We start from the raw sequence: 26,883 nt of genomic DNA, 5'->3' as shown, positions 1-26,883 counted from the left end.
GCCCAGGCTGGAGTGCAGTGGCCGGATCTCAGCTCACTGCAAGCTCCGCCTCCCGGGTTCACGCCATTCTCCTGCCTCAGCCTCCCGAGCAGCTGGGACTACAGGCGCCCACCACCTCACCCGGCTAGTTTTTTTTTTTTTTTTTTTTTTGGTATTTTTTTAGTAGAGACGGGGTTTCACCGGGTTAGCCAGGATGGTCTCGATCTCCTGACCTCGTGATCCACCTGTCTCGGCCTCCCAAAGTGCTGGGATTACAGGCTTGAGCCACCACGCCCGGCCATGTGCAGGCTTGTTACATGTACTACAGGATATTCTTGACCCACTAAGTAATTACCCTCATTATGTATTACACAGAACAAAGCAAGTTCTTTTCAAAGTTAAAAAGAAACAGCTCTGTGAGATTCGCTGTTATTCTATTTTAAAGATGTTGTTTATCATTATCTATGGCAACTACTCAGAGTGCTCACTCTGTGATCAGGGACACTTTTTCTCTTTTTTTTTTTTTTTTTTTTGAGACGGAGTCTCGCTCTGTAGCCCAGGCTGGAGTGCAGTGGCCGGATCTCAGCTCACTGCAAGCTCCGCCTCCCGGGTTCCCGCCATTCTCCTGCCTCAGCCTTCCCGAGTAGCTGGGACTACAAGCGCCCGCCACCGCGCCCGGCTAGTTTTTTGTATTTGTTAGTAGAGACGGGGTTTCACCGTGTTAGCCAGGATGGTCTCGATCTCCTGACCTCGTGATCCGCCCGTCTCGGCCTCCCAAAGTGCTGGGATTACAGGCTTGAGCCACCGCGCCCGGCGACACTTTTTCTCTTAGGTCTTAGTGTCAACAATAACTATGCTTCTCCTGGATCATCAGGCAAAAGGCAAGACCACTGAGTTTTTTTATTTTTATTATTTATTTATTTATTTATTTATTTATTTATTTATTTATTTATTTATTTTGGAGATGGAGTCTCACTCTGTGGCCCAGGCTGGAGTACGTTGGTGCGATCTTGGCTCACTGCAACCTCTGCCTCGCAGGTTCAAACGATTTTCCTGCCTCAGTCTCCCAAGTTGCTGGGATTACAGGTGTGTGCCACCATGCCCAGCTAATTTTTTTATTTTTAGTAGAGTTGAGGTTTTGCCATTTTGGCCAGGCTGGTCTCGAACTCCTGACCTCAAGTGATCCGCCCTCCTCGGCCTCCTAAAGTGCTGGGATTACAAGTGTGAGCCACCACACCTGGCCCCATTGAGACTTTTAAAAGGGCAGATGTTGAGCTTTGCTGTGGGCCAAGCACTTGAAATATACATTGCATTGTAGACCATCAGTGTAATTAATTTGGTCCACTCTAAAATTATGTTCTGTCTTTTTGGATAAAATCCATGATCCAATTAGATTCATGACCTTGTACATTCATGTTCATGGTCATATAGAAGTCTCCAGACTTTGCCTTAGAAAATTCCCACTCGTTCTGGGCATCATTCCTGTTTATTTTGATGTTTTTGCTTTGTACCTTCTACTTCATCCTAGTCAGAGGATGAGCCTAAGGAATTGAGCTATAATAGCAAAGCAGATTTTGCTCTCTCCTCTGCAAGAAGAAAACAGTGAAAATTGTTTCAACAGGGACTATGTTTATTGTCTCACTCTGTTGCCCAGGCTGGAGTGCAGTGGCACGATCTCGGCTCACTGTAACCTCTGCCTCCCAGGTTCAAGCAATTCTCTGCCTCAGCTTCCCAAGTAGCTGGGATTACAGGTGCCCACCACCATGCCCGGCTAATTTTTTGTATTTTCAGGAGAGACGGGGTTTCATCTCTTGGCCAGGCTGGTCTTGAACTCCTGACCTTGTGATCCACCCGCCTCGGCCTCCCAAAGTGCTGGGATTACAGGCTTGAGCCCCGCGCCTGGCGCCAGATCATTATTCTTACCTTCACTGCAAAAAACTGGTGAGGTTGTAAACTTCCCTGCAATTCAGCAACTTGCAAGATCAATTTCTTTTTCTTTTTCTTTTTCTTTTTTTTTTTGAGACGGAGTCTGGCTGTGTCACCCAGGCTGGAGTGCAGTGGTATGATCTCGGCTCACTGCAGCCTCTGCCTCCTGGGTTCAAGCGATCCTCCTGCCTCAGCCTCCTGAGTAGCTGGGGCTACAGGCACCTGCCACCATGCCCGGCTGAATTTTGTATTTTTAATAGAGATGGGGTTTCACCATGTTGGCCAGGCTGGTCTCAAACTCCTGACCTCAAGTGTTCCTCCTGCCTCAGCATCCCAAAGTGCTGGAATTGAGTATAAGATCAATTTCTGAATTCAGTTTTTAGCTGATATCTGCAGAGAGAAGGATGCCAGGCAATGGTGCTTTATTTTCTTCTGCGCTTTGAGGTGGATATTCTTTGTTTAATATTTTTATTCTCTCACCTTTAGCTCTCCAATGCCATTGGAAACAAAAATTCAACCCTAGAATCCCACATTCCTCATCATCTTTAAAGTGTTCTATAGGAAGTGCTACCTGGTCCTTTGGGATCTCATCTAGCTTTCCTTGATGGAATGTGGAAGGAGTCTCATTGGGCAAAAGCTCAATCTTTTCCCCATATCCAATTCCAAATGCCCCATACATCCTCTGACATTTTGGTGCACACAGTCCTACCTATAAAGTGGCAAAATTGAGTAATCATTTAATTTACCATCAGGGAGATACTATACCAAGGTTAAATGTGCATTGCACTTTCATCTAGTGACTAATATATATGATTGTTTAACCAATGCCAGAATACGTGGTTCTAAGAAATAAGATTTGGCAGACAAAACAATGGCCCACCCCTAACCCCCAATTATTCGATATTCATGTTTTATTCCCAAAAGCCTATAAATATGTCATCTTACATGGCAAAAGGAACTTTGTAGATGTAATTAAGTTAAGGGCCTTGAGATGGGAGATTATCTTGAGTTATCTGGATGGGCCTAATATAATCACAAGTGTCCTAAAAAGTACAAGGGGAAACTGAGTGCTCATGTCTGTAATCCCAACTACTCAGGAGGTCAGGGCAGGAGGATTGCTTGGGACCAGGAGTTCAAGACCAGCCCAGTCAACATAGCATGACTTCATCTCTTTAAAAAAAAAAAAAAAAAAAAAAGATAGACTGGGGACGGTGGCTCACACCTATAATCCCAGCCCTTTGGGAGGCCGAGGCAGGTGAATCATTTGAGGTCAGGAGATCAAGACCAGCCTGGGAAACATAGTGAAACCCCATCTCTACCCAAAATACAAAAATTAACCAGGCGTGGTGATGCGTGCCTATAGTCCCAGCTACTCGGGAGTCTGAGGCAAGAGAATCGCTTGAACCTGGGAGGCAGAAGCTGCAGTGAGCAGAGACCGTGCCACTGTGCTACAGCCTGGAGACTCCATCTCCAAAAAAAAAGAGATAGTGAATGGGAGGCAACAGAAGAGAGTCAGGGGGAGCTGTATCTGTGGGAAAAAAAAGTCACAGAGAGATGCAGAGTTGCTGGCTTTGAAAATCTAGGAAGAGGCCATGAACCAAGGAATCTGGGTGGCTTCTAAGAGCTGGAAAGACAAGGAAACAGATTCTCGCCTAAAGCCTCCAGAAGGAACACAGCCCTGTCAATGCCTGTGAGGCCCAGTGAGGCCAGTGTTGAACTTCTGTCCTACAGAACTGTAAGATAATATATTTGTGTTGTTTTAAGCCGCTAAGTTTGTGGTTATTTGTTACAGCAGCAATAGGAAAGGAATACACTAGAGGTGGTCACATCTCTACAAATGCTCTCACTGACCCAATCTCCACAGTTTTGCTTCTAATCTCTATGACTCTCTAGAGATTTTAGAATTCAAGGAACAACTGCTTCCACAGGGGACTCGAGAGTGGTTCCCCTACCACTGCCCATTTTAGGCCTTGTGCCATTAAAGGATCCGGCAGGCCAGGTATGCTGGTGCATGCCTGTAATCCTAGCACTTTGTGAGGCTGAAGTGGGAGGATCATTTGAGCCCCGGAGTTCAAGACTAGCCTGGGCAACATAGTGAGACCCTGTCTCTACAAAATATTTTCTTTTTAAATTAGCCAGACGTGGTGGTACATGCCTGTAGTCCCAGCTACTTGGGAGGCTGAAGCAGAAGGATTGCCTAAGCCAGGAGGCTGAGGCTGCAGTGAGCCATGGTAATGCCACTACCCTCCAGCCTGGGCAACAGCAAGGCCCCATCTCAAAATAAATAAATAAATAAATAAATAAATAAATAAATAAATAAATTTAATTAAATAATTAAGTAACTGACAAAACAACAAAAACGAAAATATGTCATAGTATTGTTTAGGTCTACTGTGATCGACCCCAACCATCATGGGGAAAAAAGGTTACTACTAAGCAGTAGAGCCCAAAAGGGTAAGCCTGAAACTCCAGGCACTCCCCTGAGTGCTTCCCACAATGCCCACTGCTGAGGGTTAGCAGAAGATTGCTACAGGCCTACATAGGAAGGACTATCAAGTGCTCAAAACACTCCAAAATGAAGGTGGGCCACCCTGCTAAGTACAACAACAACAAAACACAACAGCCAGCTAAGAGGCTGGTCAAAGACAAGGTATAAGATAACAAAACAGAAGCAAACTACCAGTTACCAACCTGTCCAATGGCTGACATGAGGGTGGTATCTTTCGTTTTGTTTTCTGCTTGAGTGTCCAATGAATAAAACGTTACCTCCTTCCCTTACATTTCCTCTTCCTGCTTATTTATTTATTTATTGAGACAGAATCTCACTCTGTTGCCCCGGCTGGAGTACAGTGGCATAATCTTGGCTCACTGCAACCTCCACCTCCTGGGCTTAAGAAATCCTCCTACCTGGCCATCTGGAAAGCCTGCAATCCCAGCACTTTGGGAGGTTGAGGTGGGTGAATTACCTAAGGTCAGGAGTTTGAGACCAGCCTGGCCAACATGGTGAAACCCCGTCTCTACTAAAAATACCAAAATTAGCTGGATATGGTGGTGCATGCCTGTAATCCCTGAGGATTAGAGAATTGGGAGGCTGAGGCAGGAGAATTGCTTCAACCCAGGAGGCGGAGGTTGCAGTGAGCTGAGATCGCGCCATTGCACTCCAGCCTGGGTGACAGAGTGAGACTCTAACTCGAAAAAACAAAAAAGAAAGAAAGAAAAGAAAAGAAAAAAGAGAGAGGGAGATCCTCCCACCTCAGCCTCCTGAGTAGCTGGGATTACAGGTGTGTGCCACCATGCTGGGCTAATTTTTTTGTATGCTTTAGCAGAGACAGGGCTTCCCCATGTTGGCCAGGCTGGTCTCGAACTCCTGACCTCAGGTAATCCACCCACCTCAGCCTCCCAAAGTGCTGGGATTATAGGCATGAGCCACCACGCCCGGCCTCCTCTTCCTGTTTCAAATAGAAATAATCATAACTTTTGTTCTTTCTTCTATTTTCTCCCCATTATAAAGAGTTAATTAGTGTGGCTTCCGTAAAGAAAGGTAGATTCCCACAGAGATTCACATCATGTGAATTAATAGATAGAAAGGAAACTTACAAACTAAACAAGCAAAAGAGGTTATGTCTTTAAAACAAAATCATGTCACCCCTCAGAATGTAAACTAAGGGCAGAATCCATTTTTGATTCATCTGTGTCTTTCCCTATTGCATAACAGAGTGCCTTGCACTTTGCATGTGGTTAGTAAATATTTGCTGAATGAGGGAGGAGGGAAGGAGGAAGCAAGGAAGGAACGGAGGGAGGGAGGGAGTCTATTCCTCCTTTATAGCTCATATTAACATAGCTTCCTTCTCCCGCATGATTTGCCATCAGTGCAGCCTGTTGTCTTCTCTGCTCCATCCCTACTTCTCCCCAGGAACAATCTCAGCCTCTTACCTTGCCCCTTCTAATTGTGGATCCCTATTCTATTGGTGTAACTTCTTGTTTCTTCAAACCTTTCACTCAAAACTTTCTCCCTTTCACCTTACCTGACACCTGGACATTCTCTCATAACCTTTGCACAGACAGGCCGTCCTTCCACATATCAGAGAAGAAAGTGGAGTTTTCCTCTCCATGGCCTCATAGCAGCTTTCAGAATCACTCTTGATCATTTTCACTTAGAAACTCCTCTGAAGGCTGTGCCATTCATTTCATTCACTCATGCCGCCCTGTCCCTATCTGAGTCATGGCCACCTGACAACCTAAAGGAATTCTCTGGTGGGCTTTGGCACCTGGCTCAGGGTGCCTCTCTTCCTCATCCCTACCAGCCACCTGGGGACTAAGGCTATTCCAATACTCCAGGTTATGTTCCTCAATCTAATGACCCTTACATCAATAATTTAAATACGCAACACACTGTCCACTTGCCAGGGTTTAGGAATGCTCCATTCCCTACTACCAAACTCTGAAATTACACCCTTTTTTTTTTTTTTTTTTTTTTTTTTGAGATACAGTCTCACTTTGTCACTGAGGCTGGAGTGCAGTGGTGTGATCTCGGCTCACTGCAACCTCTGCCTCCTGGGTTCAAGCAATTCTCTACCTCAGCCTCCCGAGTGCTGGGATTACAGGTGTGTGCCACCACGCCCAGCTAATTTTGGTATTTTTAGTAGAGATGGGGTTTCACCATCTTGGCCAGGCTAGTCGTGAACTTCTGACCTCATGATCCACCCGCATCAGCCTCCCAAAGTCCTGAGATTACAGGAGTGAGCCACCATGCCCGGCCTTGAAATTCCCCTTTTTGGCCCAAACCTTGAGTTTCTGTGCCCTGCTCTCTCCTCCCCAATTCTGATTTCCATTACTTTGTTGTTCTCCTAGACTAACAACCCCCTATTCCAGCTTTAGTGCTCTCCCTGTCCAACCTGGGATCCACGTGAGCCATTTCAAAAGTGTTTTCACAAGCAATCAAGATTTCCTCAGCCCTTAACTTTCCATCACTTCCCAAACTGAGGTGAGCCAAGCATGCATTTCTCTGCCTCCTGGTCTGGAGAAAGTTTCACAATCATGATGATTGATTCCATAATAAATCACTGCTTTCTAACTTCAGCTGCACCCTCGCTGCTGCTCCACAAACATTTTATCCATCTGTAATTATCTCTATCTGACTTCACCATGATCAACTAATTTGCATCAGATCAACCCTCTGAGAGCAACTACAAAAGCTGGGTACAATTATTTAAAAATTTTTTATTTCAGCAGCTTTGGGGGTACAAGTGGTTTTTGGTTACATGAATGAATTGTATAATTGTGAAGTCTGAGATTTTAGTGCACCTGTCACCTAAATAGTGTACAATGTACCCAATATGTAGCTTTTTATTCCTTGTCCCCCTCCCACCCTTCCCACATCTGAGTCTCCAAAATCCATTATACCACTCTGTATGCCTTTGCATAGCTGGGTACAAATTTTTAAAAATATGTTTGAAGACACTGGAAATTCATCAAGGCAGGAGGCTCTGAAGGGCCAAGGTCCCAGAAGAAACGGAAGCATGTTGAGGTGAGGCCAACATTCTGCATGGTCTGTCCCATGGGGGATATTTATTGACTTGTGAGAGGCAGCCAGACTCAGTAGGAGATAGTGCCTAAGAGATAGGAGGCTGAGAAGGACTTTCAGTAGTCTACAGTCCTGAGGAAACAAAAACTGGAATTTAGAGCCTGTTAAGGAGGAAGGGCCTGTTAAACAACACAGAATGTCATTAGGGTCCCTGAAGAACTATATTCTAGGACTAAAGCTGTATTGGTCAGGGTTTAATCAGGAGACAGAAACCACAGTCATTTGAAACGGTATCATTTAATATAAACAAGTATTGTGCTCACTTTGGTGACACACGTACTAAAATGATACAGAGAAGATTAGCATGGCCCCTGCACAAGGATGACATGCAAATTCATGGAGTGTCCCATATTTTTATTTGCAAAAATAAAGTAAAGAAGCATTAACTCTAACAGGGTATTGGCATACTAAGGGATTAGCTAGTAAGAAGAAATGAGAATTCTAAAGGACACAGGAACAGCAAATATAAGAAAACCCCACTACTCCTAGGACTGAAATAGCTGTGAAGTTGGCCAAGCAGATGCCAAAGCAAGTTATTCATGGGGAGGTGCCTTAGCAGTTGCAACAGGCTGAGAAGCCACCCAGAAAGGTGCCAGGAAAAGCTTTTGGCTGCTAGGCACTGCTGACCACTTTGCACTGCCTGAGTGAGTGTACACTGAAGAAGTTGCACGTGCTGCCGGAGTAAGGCAAAGGAGCAAACCAAAACCAGGAAGATGGACTTCTTCCTCCTCCCGTGTTCCTCCAACACCCACTACTGACAGTGCTTAACACTATGCCAGCTGGCAAAAGAGATCGTTCTATTCCCTCTTATCTGCAGGGATATGCTCCACCCCCAGTGGAGACCCGAAACCACAGATAGCCCCAAACCCCAGCCAAAGAATGCCAAAGTTACATTTTCTTTTCTTTTATTAGACAGGGTCTCACTCTGCCACCCAGACTGGAGGGCAGTGGTGGGATCACAGCTCCTTGTAGCTTTGATCTCCTGGACTCAAGTGATCCTCCTACCTCAGCCTCCCAAGCAGCTGGGACTACAGGTGTATGCCACCACACCCAGCTAACACATTTTCACTTAAAGCAGCACTTTATGGTTTCTTGTTGGCATATCCAAATTGCTAGCATCACTATTCTTTGCTTTGGGACCATTATTAGGTAAAATAAAGATTACTTGAACACAAGCACTGACATACCTGGACAGTTGATCTGATAACCAATATCACCGCTAAGTGACTAACAGGCAGGTATTGTAGACAGCATGGATAATTCCCTTGATTGCTCTTTATACTTCACCTAACATCCATCTCTTTCCCTCCCTTCACTACTAAACCTCTTCACTTTTTATTTGTTTGTATCTATTTTTGCAGAATCAGAGTCTCCCTATGTGACCCAGGCTAGTCTTGAACTTCTGGGCTCAAGCAGTCTTCCTGCCTCAGCCTCCCAAAGTGCTGGAATTACAGTCATGAGCCACAGCACATGGCCTAAAGGTCACTTTTTTTTTTCTTTTCTTTTCTGAGACAGAGTCTTTTGCTCTGTTGCCCAGTGGCACGATCTCAGTTCACTGCAACCTCCACCTCCCGGGTTGAAGCAGTTCTCCTGCCTCAGCCTCCCAAGTAGCTGGGATTGCAGGCACCAGCCACCACGCCCAGCTAATTTTTGTATTTTTAGTAGAGATGGGGTTTCACCATGTTGGCCAGGCTGGTCTTGAACTCCTGACCCTGTGATCTGCCTGCCTCAGCCTCCCAAAGTTCTGGGATTACAGACATGAGCCACCGTGCCCGGCCTAAAGTTCACTTTTTAAGATGTTGAATCTCATCCAAAAACACCCTCCAAGCAGACCCATAAAGTGTAACCATCACAAGGTCCTTCTCCCACACGATGGGATCTTGCTCACCACCCCTCTCTTTCCAGCTCCAATGCAAACACAGCCAAGAAGTGCAAGGGAGTTAGTGCCTCCAGATGAAATCCTCAACCAATGAGTGCAGACACTGGCAGATGAATGTTCCAGCCTGCCATCCTTCATATGGACAATTCTGGGAGGCATTCTTTAAATTTGGAGTCTCTACTGGAAAGAAGCCTCCATTGCCTACAATAACAATCTCAATAAAACATCCTCATATTGGCTTTCTTGCCTTCCCTAGTTCACACTCTGTTCCCTCACTGCTGCTTCTTAGGATTCCCTCCCCAAAACACTACCTCTGTTAAATCCAAGCTCAGGCTCTTCTTTTTGGGAAACCCAAACTTAGACGCCTTCTCAGTAGCAGCTGAGTCTGATGAGTGTCTCCTCCCTTGGCTATCCCGGTTCTGCTCCAGCCTCTCTGACCTCAGTTTCTCTCACTGGCTTCTCTTCTGCTGGTCTGACTTTGGAGATACAGTGTTTTCTGTCCTCTGCCTTCTTCCCTTCTTCCTCTATAGACTCTCTTGGTTGGTGTCGTTCATTTCAGCATAACTCTCACCACTTCCCTGCTCTGGTCTCCTGTCTTCTCCTGCCTGCTAGGGATCCCTGGAGGCTGCAGCACGTGGCTCTCACACAAATATGTCCACATCCAAATATAGCCCATTCCCACATAATTTATCTCTTCTATGTTCCATACCTCAGTGTCATGGCATTACTATTCTCTCAACTTCCCAGAATAGAAACTTTGAATATTCCTTCCCTCTCATCCCCAGGTTCTTCTACTAATACCTCAGAGTTATTTCTAGACTGAGTTTCTTCCTCTCCATCCCTGCAGGCATTAACTCAGTTCAGGTCCTCATCACCTCTCACTTGAATTGCTCTAACTATAGCCTGCAGTTTTCCCTGCCTCCAGTTCTCCCCATCTCAATTCATGCCCCATGTAGCCACTGGCTTGGGCCTCCGAAGTCACAGATCTGATCATGTTGCAACATAGCTCAAGACCATTCCACAACTACTGATATTAAAACAAAGCAAAACCTTTTAAGCCAAAGTTCCTGGCAGAGAAGAACTTGAGAAGGCATGTATTCAAATGAGAATGGTGGTCAATTATGTACCCTTACTGCTCATTTGGGGCACCTCTTTACCTCCACACCAAAGCTGTTTGTGGAGGGCACCTTCTTCCATCCAAAACCTGGTCTAAGTTACACAAATTCCCTGTTGGTAGTTCCCCTATCAAAGGTGAGTCAATCTTACACTTTCAAAATGAACTTTCTTAAAAACTAAAGAAAATCCAAGAAGTATACACACACACATACACACACACACACCATGCAGGAATATTTGAACATTTAAAAATGAATAGATCTATTTTTTTAATCATAACAGGTGGAAATATAAAACCCAAACTCTAAAACTTAGAAAGAAGCATAAGAGAAAATCACTGTAACCTTGATGAAGCAAAAATTTCTTATAGACTACACCAAAAGCATCATCTATAAAACAAAAACTTGACAAGTTGGATTTTGTCAAAAGTAAAACTTTTGCTCTTTGAAAGACACTGTTAACAAAATGAAAAGACAAGCCATAGGGAGGGAAACAGTATTTTTAAATGATACATCTAAAAAAGAACTTGTATCCAGAATATATAAAGAACTTTCAAAACTCAGTAATAATAAAACAATCCATTAAAATATGAACCAAAAATTTGAACAGACACTTCACCTAAGGAGACATATGGATGGTGTAGGGTGCAGTGGCTCACACTTGTAATCCCAGCCCTTTGGGAGACCGAGGTGGGCAGATCACCTGAGGTCAGGAGTTTGAGACCAGCCTGGGCAACATGGCAAAATCCCGCCTCTACTAAAAATACAAAAAAATCAGCCAGGCATGGTGGCATATGCCTGTAGTCCCAGCTACTTAGGAGGCTGAGGCACGAGAATCACTTGAACCTGGACGGTGGAGGTTGCAGTGAGCTGAGATCGCGCCACTGCACTCTAGCCTGGGCAACAGAGTGAGATTCTGTTTCAATTAAAAAAAAAAAAAAAAAACATATATGGAGGCAAGTAGGCACATGAAAACATGCTCGTATTATTGGTCAGTGGGGAAATGCAAAATAAAACCACAATGAGCTACCTATCCAAATAGCTAATAGTAACAGGACTTGAACATAACAAATGTTGGCAAAGATATGAAAGAACTAGAGTTCTCATACATTTCTGGTGAGAATATAAAATACTACAACCACTCTGAAAAACTATTTCGCAAATTCTTTTTTTTGAGAGTCTCACTCTGTCGCCCAGGCTGGAGTGTAGTGGTGTGATCTCGGCTCACTGCAGCTTCCACCTCCCGGGTTCAAGCGATTCTCCTGCCTCAGCCTCTCAAGTGGCTGGAATTAAAGGCATACACCACCACACCTGGCTAATTTTTGTGTTTTCAGTAGATACCAGGTTTCAACATGTTGGCCAGGCTAGTCTTGACCTCCTGACCTCAAGTGATCCACCCACCTCAGCCTCCCAAAATGCTGGGATTAAAGGTGTGAGCCACTGCACAGCGGCCTATTAGATAAATTATTTAAAAGTTAATTATATGCTAACATGGACTGGGTGTGTCCCCAACCAAATCTCATCTTGAATTATAGCTCCCACAATTCTCACATATCATGTGAGAAACCCGGTGGGAGGTAATTGAATCATGGGAGCAGGTCTTTCTCATGCTGTTCTCATGGTAGTGAGATCTGATGGTTTTATAAAGGGAAGTTTCCCTGCACAAGCTCTCTCTTGACTGCAGCCATGTAAGACATCTCTTGCTCTTCCACCATGATTGTAAGGCCTCCCCAGCCATGTGGAACTGTGAGCCAATTAAACCTCTTTCCTTTACAAATTGCCCAGTCTTAGGTATGTCTCTATTAGCAGCATAAAAACAGACTAATACAAATGCTTACCATATGATTAAACCATTCCACTCCAAGATATTTACCAAGATTGAAAGCATATGTCATAGACTTTTGCATGAATATTCATAGAGGCCTTATTTGTTGCCAAAATATTTTGATCATGAACAGATAAATGGATGAAGAAATTGTGACCTATCTGTACAATGGAACACTACTCAGCAATAAAAAGGAATGAACTATTGATACACACAATAACATGAATGAATCTCAAAATAATCATGTAGAGTGAAAGAGGTCAAAATAAAAAAGAATACATGTTATGATTCCATTTATATAAAATAGAAAATGCAAATCAATCTAAAGTAACAACAGGCAGATTGGTGGTTGCCAAGAAAGAGGGAATAAGCAGCATAGAAGGGCAGAAGGGATGGATTGAAAGGAGCACAAGGAAGCTTTTGGGAGTGACATTATTTGGAAGTTTGTCCCCTCCAAATCTCATGTTGAAAAGTGATTCCCAATGTTGGAGGTAGGGCCTTGTGGAAGGTGATTGGATCACAGGAGTGGATCCCTCATGAGTAACTTAGCACCACCCTCTTGGTGATGAGTGAGTTGTTTCTAGATCAGTTAATTTAGGTGAGATCTGCTTGTTTAAAGGAGTCTGGAACTTCTCTCCTCTCTTGCTCCCACTCTCACCATGCAATTTGCCTTCTCTCCCTTTGCCTTCTGCCATGATTGTAAGCTTCCTGAGGCCCTCACCAGAGACTGAGCAGATGGGGGTGCCATGCTTGTACAGCCTGCAGAACCATGCGCTAATTAAACCTCTTTTCTTTATAAATTACCAAATCTCAGGTATTCCTTTACAGTAACACAAAAATGCTCTAAAACAGGAGATGAATATGTTCACTACTTTAATTGTGGTAATGATTTCACGGGTATATGAGTGTGTCAAATTTTACCAAATTGTACACCTTTAATATGTATAGTTTATTGAATGTCAATTCACATCAATAAAATAGTTAAAATATTTAATTAAAAAAACTAATAGTCTTACTTGATTCAAAGTTCTTCTTCTTTCTGATTCTGTCAAAGGACTTTGCCCAAAAAGGAGGGTAGCTAAAAAGAGCATAGATCAGGGTTTAAAACCCTGCTCTGCCACAAAGCCACTGTGTGACCTCAGGTTGGTTACTCTCATGGCCTTCTCCATTTCTCATCCGTTGAATGGGGCTAATGATATTCTGCCTCACAGGTTTGTTGCTAAACTTAGAATGAGATGACAGGTGAGAGAGAGTCCCTAGCACATCCTAGGCTCCAGTGTGTATAGATCAGGCCCCATCTCTGAGGAGATTAGATTCCTTTCTGTTCCCCTCCTTTCCCTTCCTTTCCTCTTTCCTTTCAGATCAGGATCCTAGTTACAAAGACATTCAGGGGAGAAACAATGAAGAGGAAATAGGCCAAAGGGTGTGTCTTGGGTTGTGTTCCCTGAAAACAGTGCCCCTGAGACCTGGACTTGAAACTTCCTGGAAGGGTGACCCCAGGGATCAGAAGGGAGGGAGCAGAAAATGTGAGTCCGGGAAGGAGAAAATGCCAATACAAAGGTGCATTTTGAGCTAACTACTGAGGTGGAGCTCAGAGCAGATCCTCAGGAACAGCAGAACCTCAGAAAGAACAGGAGGCTGGGCACTGGCTTGTTCCCTCCAGTGGTTGAGGGTTGCCCTCAGAGCACTGATGCGCCTCTCCTCTCCCACACTTCTCTCAGCTGAGGGAGAAAGGCAGAGACAAATCCTCCTGGATGGGATCCTGGCAGGGTTAAGGGATGGCTCGCCACAGCTGCAGCTCAAATCAGAGGCAGCCTGAGGACACACAGCCCAATGCACCCCAAGTGGCTGCCTCAGGCCCAAAGCCCATCCTTGGGTCAACAACATAACCCTCTCAGCCTTGTTGAGCACCTTTGCACCAAGCAACAGACATCCAATATTTCTCAGCAGAGAAACCAGAGACCCTCGGTTAAAGCCCTCTCTCCTCAAGAACACAGGCAGGGAGGGACACACTGCCTTCCTCAGTCACTCCCTCAGAACAGTTGTCTGGGAGAGAAGAGAGAGACCTGAGGGGTGAGTTGTTAAAAAGGTCCTAGGATGAAGGGGTGGGGCTGGAAATTTTGAGGAAAAGGGAGAGGGAGCTATTTCATTGAACAGTAGTTAAATCCATTTTCTCTGCTCTACAAATAAATTGTGAACTAGGTATGTTCCTCAGATTGGAAACACAGCAATGCTTATTGTGATAATACCTATCACCTATTGAGCATATAATATTTGCCTGGAATTATGCTATCTTCTTTTTTTATTTTTGTTTTTTTTTTTTTTTTTGGAGACAGATCTCGTTGTGTCACCCAGGCTGGAGTGCAGTGGTGCAATCTCGGTTCACTGCAACCTCCGCCTCCCGGGTCCAAGTGATTCTCCTGCCTCAGCTTCCCAAGTAGCTGGGACTATAGGTACCCACCATGCTCGGCACTTTTTTTTTTTTTTTTTTGTATTTTTAGTAGAGACGGGGTTTCAGTATATTGGCCAGGCTGGTCTTGAACTCCCAACCTCGTGATCCACCCGCCTCGGCCTCCCAAAGTGCTGGGATTACAGGCATGAGCCACCATGCCCAGCCTCCTGTGGTCTAACCTATTATGCTGAGCCTTGCTATGTTCTTTCATCCTCAGAACAACCCAATCCAGTAGGTGCTATAATTAACCAAAATTCAGAGAGGTTGAGTAACTTGCTAAAGGTCAAACAGCCAGTAATTGACAGAGCAGAAATCATCCCCAGGTAGCCTGACTCCAGAGCTTATACCCTTGACCGTTAGGCTATACTTAACCCCCTGTAAATAAACAGCAGGACTCACCTGAGGTTAGGAGCTGGAGACCAGCCTGACCAACATGGAGAAACCCTTTCTCTACTAAAAAAAAAAAAAAAAAAAAAGTAGCTGGGCATGGTGGCATATTCTGTAATCCCAGCTACTTGGGAGGTTGAGGCAGGAGGATTGCTTGAACCCGAGAGGTAGAGGTTGCGGTGAGCCGAGATCGCACCATTGCATCCCAGCCTGGGCAACAAGAGCGAAGCTCTGTCAAGAAAGAAAAGAAAGAAAAGAAAGAAAAGAAAGAAAAGAAAGAAAGAAAGGAAAGAAAGAAAGAAAGAAAGAAAGAAAGAAAGAAAGAAAGAAAGAAAGAAAGAAAGAAAGAAAGAAAGAAAGAAAGAAAGAAGGAAGGAAGGAAGGAAGGAAGGAAGGAAGGAAGGAAGGAAGGAAGGAAGGAAGGAAGGAAGGAAGGAAGGAAAGAAAGAGAAAGAGAGAAAGAAAGAAAGAAAGAGAGAGAGAGAAAGAAAGAAAGAAAAGGAAGGAAGGAAGGAAGGAAGGAAGGAAGGAAGGAAGGAAGGAAGGAGAAAGAAAGAGAGAGAGAGAGAAAGAAAGAAAAGAAAGAAACAGGACACCCAGCTGGGGAAGCGGTATGAAGCAGTGGCCTGCTCCACTTGGGTGAGAGGAGCTGGGAGAGCATAGAAATTACACTAGACAGAAGGAGAGAAGGACTCCACACTGACAGAAGGGGCATTATGGTAATAGGTGTGTAGACATTTAACTTATAGCTGCCCGAAATCTTTTTGGTACCACCCTGGCAATGTAGAATCAAAATAGTTACCCTGCCCAGCCTCTCTTTCCTTGAGTGTACAGACAAGTACCTTAAGTTCTACCAAAGAGACGCTCTGGGACGCAGATCTAAAATGCGCTCTGTGAGAAAACAGATGAAGCGCGGGGATTCCGTTTTGCTGGGACAGTGAGCACAGGTGGGATAGGAGAGCTAAAGGACGTGGTTCTTTGTGAAAGCATCAGCCCCTCAGCTCTCCTAAGGAAAAACAAGTAAAAGGGGGCTTCTGACCTGCTTGGAATCCTAAAGCAGAAGAGCAATACTTGGGCCCTGGAGGAGGCTCCCCAAAAGAAAGCATCCCAAGGATAGGGAGAGGCGGGCGCCACGGTGGATGGAGTCCCGGTCCAAATGGAAAGTTCTCCCCATTACTCTTCTCTCTTAAACCCTGGGGTTTGTTTTGTGACTTTCCTGAGTTGAGTATAGCTCAGTCCCCAAAAGTGACAGTTCTTTTGCCCATAGTTGCACCCTTTCGCCATGTGTGGAGGGTTTGTTTTCAGCAGCTGGAATAAGACTTCCCCCATGAGCTGGAGCATCCCTGAGTCGGAAGCGGGTGGAGGGACGAGAGTAGGCGGGAATCCGCACTGCCACAGTCAAAAAAAAAAAAAAAAAAAAAAGGTTTCTTATCACCAGGCGCGGTGGCTTACGCCTGTAATCCCAGCACTTTGGGAGGCTGAGGCGGGCAGATCACGAGGTCAGGAGTTCTAGACCAGCCTGACCAACATGGTGAAACCCCGTCACTACTAAAAATATAAAAAAGTAACAGGGCGTAGTGGTGCCGGCCTGAAATCTCAGCTACTCAGGAGGCTGAGGCAGGAGAATCACTTGAACCTGGGAGGTGGAGGTTGCAGTGAGCCGAGATCACGCCACTGCACTCCAGTCTGGATGACAGAGTGAGACCCTGTCTCAAAAAAAAAAAAAAAAGAGAGATTTCTTATCACTCTATGTTTGCTATTCACCTGCAGACAAAAAATGAGACCTTTTTATTCTGTAAACCTTAGACAGTAAGTCCAGCCTCCATTGATTGTGAAAATTTACTGTGAAAGTGCTTTGTGAACCATCAAGTGTGGATAAGACTAGTTTGTATCATTGTTGCGGGTGGGAGCGGGGAGGGAAAGGCCACTCAGCCAGTCTGGCAGTCGGACTCACAAAAATTCACACTGTAGACTTTACCCTTGGCTCAGAACATTCTCTCTGAGTGGAATCACCTCTATCATGTTATGTCTGTCAAAAATCTTACTTACCATACTGAAACTCCAAGACATAATAACATCCATTAAATACCAAAGTGACCAGCAGGCTACTTACAGTTACAAGAAATCAGGAGGGAGCAGCAAATAATAGATTGACGGGCTAGGGCAGGTGGGAGAAGGAAGCTCCTACATCTCTGGGTGTGTCCTGGGGACGAAGAGGAAGCTAAACTGTAGAATTACTACACTCATTTCATGAACTCATTTCAGGAAAATTAGAAAATGTAGATAAAAATGAGACTACAAGTACTCACCTCAGCAGCACATGCACTAAGAAAAAGATATGAATATAAAATATAAGAAAATAAAAATCACCTGTAAGCCCATCAGCCGGGAATAATTCCTTTAAACATTTTTCTATTTGTCCATTCACATATTTTTCTAAGCATATATACATATACATACATTCTTTCTTTGCAGTGAAATTTGATGTTAAGTCAAACAGCTAAATGTTTATTAATATAAATGTTCATATGTCCCTTTCTAATACTAGAATCAAATTTTTAGCAGATCCTTTTTGTGATAAAATACACATAGCACAAAATTTATTATTTTAACCATTTAAGAGTACAGTTTTGTGGCATCAGGTATGTTGACTTCATTGTATAACCATTACTACATCTCTAGAACCTTTCATCTTCCCAAACTAAAACTCTGTATCCACTAAACAGTAACTCTCCATTCTCTTCCCTCAGCCCCTACAAACCACCATTCTACTTTCGTCTCTATGAATTTGACTATTCTAGGTACCTCATATAAGTGAAATCATATGATATGTGTCCTTTTGTGACTGGCTCATTTTACTTACCATAATATCTTCAAGATTCATCCACATTATAGCATATGTCTGAATTTTATTAAGGTCAAATCATATTTTTAAGGCTGAATTATATTGTATGGTATGTACAACAGTTTGTATTGGACTGATCCATTCACTTATTGATGGACATTTAGGTTGTTTTCACCTTTTGGCTGTTGCAAATAATGCTGCTATGAACATTGGTGTACAGTTATCTATTTGAATCCATATTTCCTATTCTTTTTTTTTTTTTTTTTTGAGACAGAGTCTTGCTCTGTCCCCCAGGCTGCAGTACAGTGATGTGATCTTCGCTCACTGCAACCTCTGACTCCTGAGTTCAAGCGATTCTCCTGCCTCAGCCTCCTGAGTAGGGGGGATTACAAGCACGTGCCACCATGCCCGGCTGATTTTTGTATTTTTAGTAGAGATGGGATTTCACCATGTTGTCCAGGCTGGTCTCAAACTCCTGACCTCAAGTCATCTGCCGCTCTCGGACTTCCAAAGTGCTGGGATTACAGGCATGAGCCACTGGGGCCGGCCTCAATTATTTTAGGATATACTCAGGAGTGGAATTACTGGTAGCAGATCTTTTTAAAAAAATTAGTCCCGGCCAGGCGCGGTGGCTCACGCCTGTAATCCCAGCGCTTTGGGAGGCCAAGGTGGGCGGATCACCTGAGGTCGGGAATTTGAGACCAGCTTGATCATCATGGAGAAACCCTGTCTCTACTAAAAATACAAAATTTGCCTAGCCTGGTGGCACCTGCTTGTAATCCCAGCTACTAGGGAGGCTGAGGCAGGAGAACAGCTTAAACCTGGGAGGCAGAGGTTGCAGAGAGCCGAGATCGTGCCATTGCACTCCAGCCTGAGCAACAAGAGGCAAATTCCGTCTCAAAAAAAAAACCCAAAAAACAAAAACAACAACAACAACAAAAATTAGTCCCAGCATTTTGGGAGGCCAAGGTGGGCGGTTCACCTGAGGTCAGGAGTTCGAGACCAGCCTGGCCAACGTGGTGAAACCCCGTCTCTACTAAAAATACAAAAAAATTAGCTGAGTGTGATGGCAGGCGCCTGTCATCTCAGCTACTCGGGAGGCTGAGACAGGAGATTGGCTTGAACCCGGGAGGCAGAGGTTGCAGAGAGCCGAGATTGCGCCGTTGCACTCCAGCCTGGGCAACAAGAGAGAAACTCCATCTAAAAAAAAAAAAAAAGAAAAGAAAAGAAAAGAAAAATTAGTGAGTCACTCTCTCTCATTTCTAAGGGTCTGACATGATGTTAATTAGTTTCATGGTTAAACTTACTGGGAAATTGCTGTTTCTTCCTGTGTCTCACGCGTTCATTCTGGGATAATTTTTTTTTAAATCTTCTTTGTGCACATCCATTAGAAACTTCTTTAGGAAAGAGACTGTTCGTGGTAAACTCAGTTTTCATTTATTTGAAAATGTCTTTTTTTCTTTTTTTACCTGTCTGTAAATATAAAATTGTATACACACCAAAGTTATCTTTTTCAGGAACACTTTTCCTGTCTTTGAGCACCTTAAATTATTTCAACGTCTTCTGGTTTTTACTTGGCTGTTGAGAAGTGTATTTCCAGTTTAGTTACTGCTGCTTTGTAGATGATCTATGCTTTCTTTTTAACCTTTAATATTGTTTATTTGTGTTCACTGTTCTGCAGTTTCACTGAGGTATAACTAGAGTGAATTTCTTTATATTTATCCTTATTGGCACAAATTGTGCTTCCTATATTTGTGTATTTTTGACTTTTTATATTTGCTCATTTATTTATTTAGAAACAGGGTCTTGCTCTGTTGCCCAGACTGGAGTGCAATGGTGCAATCATAACTTACCATAACGTCCAACTCCTGAGCTCAAGTTCTAACCCTAACCCTAACCCTAACCCTAACCCTAACCCTAACCCTAACCCAGCTCAGCCTCCCAAGTAGCTAAGATTACCAGAACTGGCAACCTTTTATTTTAATTTTTATGTTGTAGAGATGGGGTCTCACTATGTTGCTCAAGCTGGTCTTGAACTCCTGTCCTCCAGTTATCCTCCCACCGTGGCCTCCCAAAGCACTGGAATTACAGGTGTCAGCCACTGTGCCCAGATGGATCCTTGTCTTTATCAGTTATTGAAAATTGTCAGTCATTTTTTCCTTAAATATTGACTTGCCCCATTTTTAATTTTTCGCTTCTCTTCTCATGGGATTCCAATTTAACATGTTAGACCTACTCATTCTTTGTCTCTTAACTTTTCTATTTGCTCGTCTTTGCTGCATTCTGGAGAATGTCTGCAGATTCATCTTTCAGTACACTAATTCGTTCTTCAGCTATATCTTCTGTTTAACCAAAATCTACAATTTCAATTTTAATGGTTACATACATTTTTTATTTCTTGATGTTTTATTTTTTGTAAATATATCTGGACATTGTTTATGATCTCTTATGCCTTGCTCTTTTATTTCTCTACTCTATTTTTTATTTCTTTAAACATTTTACAATAGCTTCTTTAGTTTCTTTATCTGATTATTCCAAACTCTGAGTTTCCAAATTCCAAGAATCAACCTGTGCCTAGGTCCACCCCCACACCCCCTTGCTGGAAGCTGAGGGTCCTTTTAGGTACTTACTCTAAGATTCTTCCCCCTGCTCTTCCTTCTTTTAAAGGGGCTGTTTATTTTGAGTCAAAAAGTTGTATAGGCCCTGATACCACACCCAACTTTGTGCTTCACAGTAGTTTATCCCTGATTCTCAGGGTCTCATACCAATCTGAAGAAACCCGGTTATAACACCTTTCCAACTCCTTTTTGCCTGCTTCCTTCAAGTGGAGATACTGAGCCTGGGTTATTCTCTCCAAAAAGAATCACAAAGGGAGTGGCTACCCCTTTTGATGGTTCTCAGCTTCTGACTCTAGGCTTTTCTGAGGACCTGCTACACTTCTTGCCTTCTTGGATTCTGTGTGATACCACCATATCTCTATACTAAAGCCTACTTCAGACGGATTTCATGAACTGTGCAGGTGAGAGCCCTCAGTCCCTATAGGAACCCAATCTCCTCTTTCCTCCTACTGAGTATGGAGCTCCATCTAGGATGATCAGTGCCTTAAAAGAGGCTTAATATTTTTGGTTGTTCATTTATTCATTCAATTCAACAAATATTTATTGGGTATCTGCCATGTATTGGCTTTTAAAGAGACTACAGTTGAACAATTCCCTAAATAGCTCCAAAATAGCATGAGCTGACCCTACCAGAAGCCATGGTGTAACTCTCCAGGAGTTGTTCTAGAAAAAACTGCTGATCACTTCTGCCTCAACCAGAAGAGCCCATGGACCACTGAACAAAATGGAAAGCAAGTACCAAGGTGAGCACCTTTTAGTGAAAGCCAACACACAACCCACAGGGTTGAGTATCCCTGTGAAGGACTGAGTGCCTAGGGCTGGCCCTATTGGGTTCCCACAACCTCCAGTCATGGTCAGACCTCCAAAAGGTAAAATATGGACACCTTTTTTCTGCCCTAAATCTTTAAGACTCTCCATGCTTCTGGGTTATCAAAAGCCTGTGTCCAGAGCATGTGCTTGTCAGGAACATTAATTAGGGTATTTGCATGCAAGAGTTGTCATGCAAGGGAGAGGGCAGGAAAGCTCTGAATTGTTTCCACTGCAGTGTACACCACAATGTCACCAACTCGCTGGATGGGCTGGTATATCTAGCCTTACCCTTGGAGTGGGTTTGGGGTCTGCCAGCTCAAGGAGCTCCTGTTCATAGGGCATATAAGTCCCTATGAACATATAAGTCCCAAGGAATACAAATAGGGATCCTTCACTACATCGTTGGATGCTTCACAACTTTCCCAGCCTCCTGCAGGACCAGCTGAGTGGTCCTGCAACCTATGTGAAAACAGGTGAAACCTATGTGAAAACAGCCCTGACACCTATGTGAAAACAGGATAACTTGATGGTTCAGAGCCATTATTTCCATATGAGCTTAGGCAAGGTACTTAAACTCTCAGTGTCTCAGTTTCCTCATCTATAGAAAGGTAATAAAAGCAGTACCTATCCCCTTAGGGTTCGTGTGAGAATTAAATAAGCTAATCTATGTACCTGGTGCATGATAAGTTTTATATATGCATTGGCTATGATCTTAGGGCAGCTATGAGAGAGCTGAGCCCTAAAACCATAAAACCTGCCTAAGCACCATCTCCACTCATGGCCTGGCAGGTGGTGGAGCAGGAAATCCTGTGGGAAAAGGGAAGGCTTTGACTGTAGGAGTGGGTTGATTGTGGGTTCCTGGAAGGCGAGGACCCATTCCCTAACATCCTCAATGCCCAGCCACACCTAACCTGGCCGCTGCATGCGGCAGGCACTCAGGAAACGCTAGTCAGGGAGAAAGGCACTAGCTTTCGGTTTGCCCCCTGCCCCACCCCAGGGGCGGGACTGTAGAGGCGCCTGTAAGGGAAGTTGTTCAGTCAACTCAGAATACGGGTAGTAACCCGGAAAGTGGAGTCACCGTCTTGGTCTAGAGACTGATCCCTGCAGAGACAGATCCCTTCCCCTCTCTGCCAAAGACCGCAGCCCCAGAAGTCACTCCATCTCCTACTGCTCGCAATTTCCAGAGGCCCCCTCGCACCTTCCAGCCTGATGTCGTGCGTCAAGTTATGGTGAGTAGGGAGTGGCATGTCGATCGTAGCCTCCGACATTCACACCCAGAGCGCCCCACGGACTAGCTCAGAGAACGCCTTTGAGTCTGGAGACGGTGGGGGCCGGCGAGAGAGGCCGGGGATTGCAGTAAGAGCGCCGAGTCACAGGGGCGCGGGGAGCAGCGCTGGCGTAGGGCACTGCCGGCTAGTGGGCGACACCCCTGTCTCAGGCCCAGTGGTGCCTCCGCCTCCTTGGTGTCCATCGAGGAACTGGAAAACCAGGAGTTCGTCGGCAGAGGCGGGTTCGGCACAGTGTTCCGGGCGCGACATAGGAAGTGGGGCTACGATGTGGCGGTCAAGATTGTAAACTCGTGAGTGACCCCGGTTGCCCCCCTGGCCGCAATCTGGCCAAAAAGGTGGAGCCACTGTGCTCTGGGGCCTGAATGGGGAATGGAGGGATTTTTCCCACGACCCCGGTTGACTCCGGCTCTCTCCTGGAGTGTAGGAAGGCGATATCCAGGGAGGTCAAGGCCATGGCAAGTCTGGATAACGAATTTGTGCTGCGCCTAGAAGGGGTCATCGAGAAGGTGAACTGGGACCACGTGCCCAAGCCAGCTCTGGTGACTAAATTCATGGAGAACGGCTCTCTGTCCCAGCTGCTGCAGCCCCAGTGCCCTAGGCCCTGGCCGCTGCTTTGCCGCCTGCTGAAAGAAGTGGTGCTTGGGATGTTTTACCTGCACAACCAGAACCCGGTGCTCCTGCACCGGGACCTCAAGCCATCCAATGTCCTGCTGGACCCAGAGCTGCACGTCAAGGTCAGCTGGTCTACACCCCTCTCAGCCTCAGGACAAGGTCCCACCCCAGAGCAGCTCCAGCCAGGCCCACTGGACACCAGACCTCCAGAGCCCTGTCTATTGAATAGGCGTCGTAGCCTCTCCCTCTGGACACAGGGCTGCCAGGGCACAAAGCCCAGCCAGGAGTTTTAGCTCCTGCCATACCAGGTGATAGAGGCCCCGACCCACACGAGTCATTTCCACCAGCTGTCCCACCAACCCCTCCAAAGAGTCATGGCTGACCCAGCCCTGGAGACTCAGACCTTGACCCAGCCCTACCACAGGCACCCAGATCTACTATCCAAGGGAGCCTCTTCTCTTGACCTCCACACTCCCTTTACAAAGCTGAACCTGAACCTTCTGGGGGCAAGGGGGTTTCTGGAGGCTGCCTGGCCCCCTTGTCTTCCCTACCTCCCACTTCTTTCCTTCCTTTGCAGCTGGCAGATTTTGGCCTGTCCACATTTCAGGGAGGCTCACAGTCAGGGACAGCATCCAGGGAGCCAGGGGGCACCCTGGGCTACTTGGCCCCAGAACTGTTTGTTAATGTAAACCGGAAGGCCTCCACAGCCAGTGATGTCTACAGGTAAGGATCCCAGCCCAAACACACAGCCGGGATTCCTACACTTCTCTGGGCCCTCCCAGGGGGTGATGTATAGGAAAGGAGTCTTGCCAGTGATTGGACTGGTCCTCAGCTTTGTGTCTCCTGCAGCTTCGGGATCCTAATGTGGGCAGTGCTTGCTGGAAGAGAAGCTGAGTGTAAGACTCTAGGCGGATTCTGGGATCCTTAACCCCAGGTGCCCTTCTCTTGAAAGCCCCAAAGCTTCCCCTTCCTGCTCACCTACTAAGACTGCCCTCCTCCCTCCTTGTGCCCCCACATTACACTCCCTGCTTCTTTCCATGATGGAGCAGATATTCCCTGAATGCCTTCTCTTCTCACCCTCCTCCCCTACTCCAGTGCCAACAGAAGCATCACTGGTGTGTGGAGCAGTGTGCAGGAGGCAGACCCGGCCCTCATTGACTGAGCTGCCCCAAGCCGGGCCTGAGACTCCCGGCTTAGAAGGACTGAAGGAGCTAATGCAGATCTGCTGGAGCAGTGAGCCCAAGGACAGACCCTCCTTCCAGGGTGAGCTGGCCAATTAGCTGGATCTGGGGTAAGCTTGGGTCTGTCAGCATGGGGCTTTCCTCAGGAAAAGAAGATTTGCTCACCTGCAACCCACTCTGCTGTCCCTCTAGAATGCCTACCAAAAACTGATGAAGCCTTCCAGATGGTGGAGAACAATATAAATGCTGCTGTCTCCACAGTGAGCGCCAACATCACCCCTCTCCAGGAGCTGGTCAGGGATGGCACAACATGGCTACCTGGCCATCCAATGACTCACCATTAACCACAGCTTTTTTATGCCTTGACCTTTGTCCTCACCCTCCCCAGCTCACCCCTGAGTTCCAAGAGACTACTCCCTTGGGTTTACTCTGGCTCATCCAAGTCATACCCAGCAAACTCCTCCCATCCCTGCAGGTAAAGAATTTCCTATCTGAGCTCAGGAGCAGCAATCCGAGATTTTCTACCCCAGAGTCAGGCCAAGGAGGGACAGAAATGGACGGCTTTAGGAGAACCACAGGAAACCAACACTCTCGTAATGATGTCATGGTTTCTGAGCTGCTAAACAAACTGAATCTAGAGGGGTCTCCCAGCTCTGTTCCTGAAAAATACCCGAGCCTTACCAAGAGGAGCAGGGCACAAGAGGAGCAGGTTCTGCAAGCCAGGACAGCAGGGACATCTTCAGATTCAGTGGCCCAACCTCCCCAGACTCCAGAGACCTCAACTTTCAGAAACCAGATGCCCAGCCCCATATCAACTGGAACACCAAGTCCTGGACCCCAGGGGAATCAGGTGAGACATTGGCAGGATTAGGGGCTGCACTACGAGTCCTATAAATGCTGTCCCCTTGCCAGGCAAAACTTGGGGCTGAGAGGAGTGCACTGGGCGGTCCAGGCTCCAGGACAGAACTGGATGCTCTGTGCTGTTTGCAGGGCACTGAGAGACATGGCATGAACTGGTCCTCCAGGACCCCGGAGCCAAATCCAGTAACAGGTACCCACTCTCCACCTCTTTCTTTTCCCTGTTCAATTCTTCCAGGAGACTCCTCCTCCAGATCTATATCTAGATTCAGGGTATTTTGTGGAGGGGAGGGGAGATGATCTAACTCAACCTCATTTCATAAATGGGAAAACTGACACCCCCTGAGAAAGGAGCCCTCTGAGGTCACACAACAAAGCTTGGATTTGTCCCTGAGTTTTCTAACTTTCCACAGCATCAGCTCTGTGAGCCCCCTAAGTTCCATTGTTTCAGCAGTCCAGAGGACTTCCCAGCAAAAAAGATCAGGGTCTCAAATGTCAATTGCTACTCTCTAGAGCTTCTGCTAAGCCAATTCTGGAGAGGAACTCTGAAGGGAAGGGCACAGGACACACCTTAACACAGCCATTTGGGCGACCACTCCACTCAAGGCCAAGTTGGGGGTGGAGACCTCATACTCCCCACCCACCCCCAACTTGGCCTTTCTGACAGCTAAACCCTCCTGCCACCATCACTATTTCTCTTAAAGGGCGACCACTCATTAACTTACACTACTGTTCTGGGGTGCAAGTTGGAGACAACAACTACTTGACTATGCAACAGACAACTGCCTTGCCCACAGGGGGCCTGGCACCTTCGGGCACGGGGAGGGGCTGGCAGCACCCCCCACCAACAGGTTCGCAAGAAGGCCCTGAAGAACCTGAAAACTGGAGCGGGCCACATGGTTGGTATAATCATAGTGGAAAATAAAGCACCTTCAGAGCTTGCCTCCAAGAGTTACGAGTTAAGGAAGAGCGCCACCCCTTGAGGCCCCTGACTTCCTTCTAGGGCAGTCTGGACTGCCCACAAACTGACTTTGTGATCTGTCCCTCAGGAGTCAATAAACATGATGGAATGCTAGCCAAAGTCTGAGCTCAGCCAGGGGCAGGGAGGGACTGGGATGGGGGTGGGAGCTGCCAGTGAGGGATAGGGAGGCACCACAACTCTGCTATGGCAGGAAGCGGGGATGCTGGGGGCTGGGAGTGGGCAACGGCCTGGCACACAAGGTCAGGGCACAGCCAGCTACAACAGGAAGGAATCCCAGAGGCCTGGTTCCCCAGACCACTCTAATCTCAGGGCAGTGCTTCCTTTAAAGCCTAGGATGGCGACCCCACCCTAACCCTAAACTCTGGGGATAGAGGCTCTGGTCCCTTTTCTTCTGGGATCTCAACTCAGTTGCAGCGCTCTGGGAAGGGATGAGTGAGTGTGAAAGATCACAGACCAGGTCCCCCACGGTGCCCTCAGGTTCTTAGAGATCATGAGGTCCCATACCTGCCTCCACCACACACTCAGGTTGCTTCCTAGACAT

General features: G+C 45.9%; 1 protein-coding gene and 1 pseudogene across 1 annotated transcript; both read left to right on the top strand.

The window, feature by feature from the left end:
- The first annotated feature begins 7,747 nt into the window (after positions 1 to 7,747).
- LOC112629492 lies at positions 7,748 to 7,845 on the top strand (annotated as a pseudogene).
- A 14,565-nt stretch (positions 7,846 to 22,410) lies between these two features.
- Positions 22,411 to 26,436, top strand: RIPK3 (receptor interacting serine/threonine kinase 3). The gene is made up of 10 exons (XM_025391718.1): positions 22,411 to 22,649; positions 22,859 to 22,999; positions 23,134 to 23,443; positions 23,899 to 24,044; positions 24,171 to 24,217; positions 24,417 to 24,584; positions 24,695 to 24,762; positions 24,978 to 25,352; positions 25,493 to 25,553; positions 26,065 to 26,436. The coding sequence occupies exons 1-10, from the start codon at positions 22,630 to 22,632 to the stop codon at positions 26,283 to 26,285; spliced, it is 1,557 nt and encodes a 518-aa protein (XP_025247503.1). The 5' UTR covers positions 22,411 to 22,629; the 3' UTR covers positions 26,286 to 26,436.
- Positions 26,437 to 26,883: the final 447 nt, after the last annotated feature.

Source organism: Theropithecus gelada, chromosome 7b, assembly GCF_003255815.1.
Source record: "Theropithecus gelada isolate Dixy chromosome 7b, Tgel_1.0, whole genome shotgun sequence".
NCBI lineage: Eukaryota > Metazoa > Chordata > Mammalia > Primates > Cercopithecidae > Theropithecus > Theropithecus gelada.
This window is presented reverse-complemented; position numbering and strand designations above follow the sequence as displayed.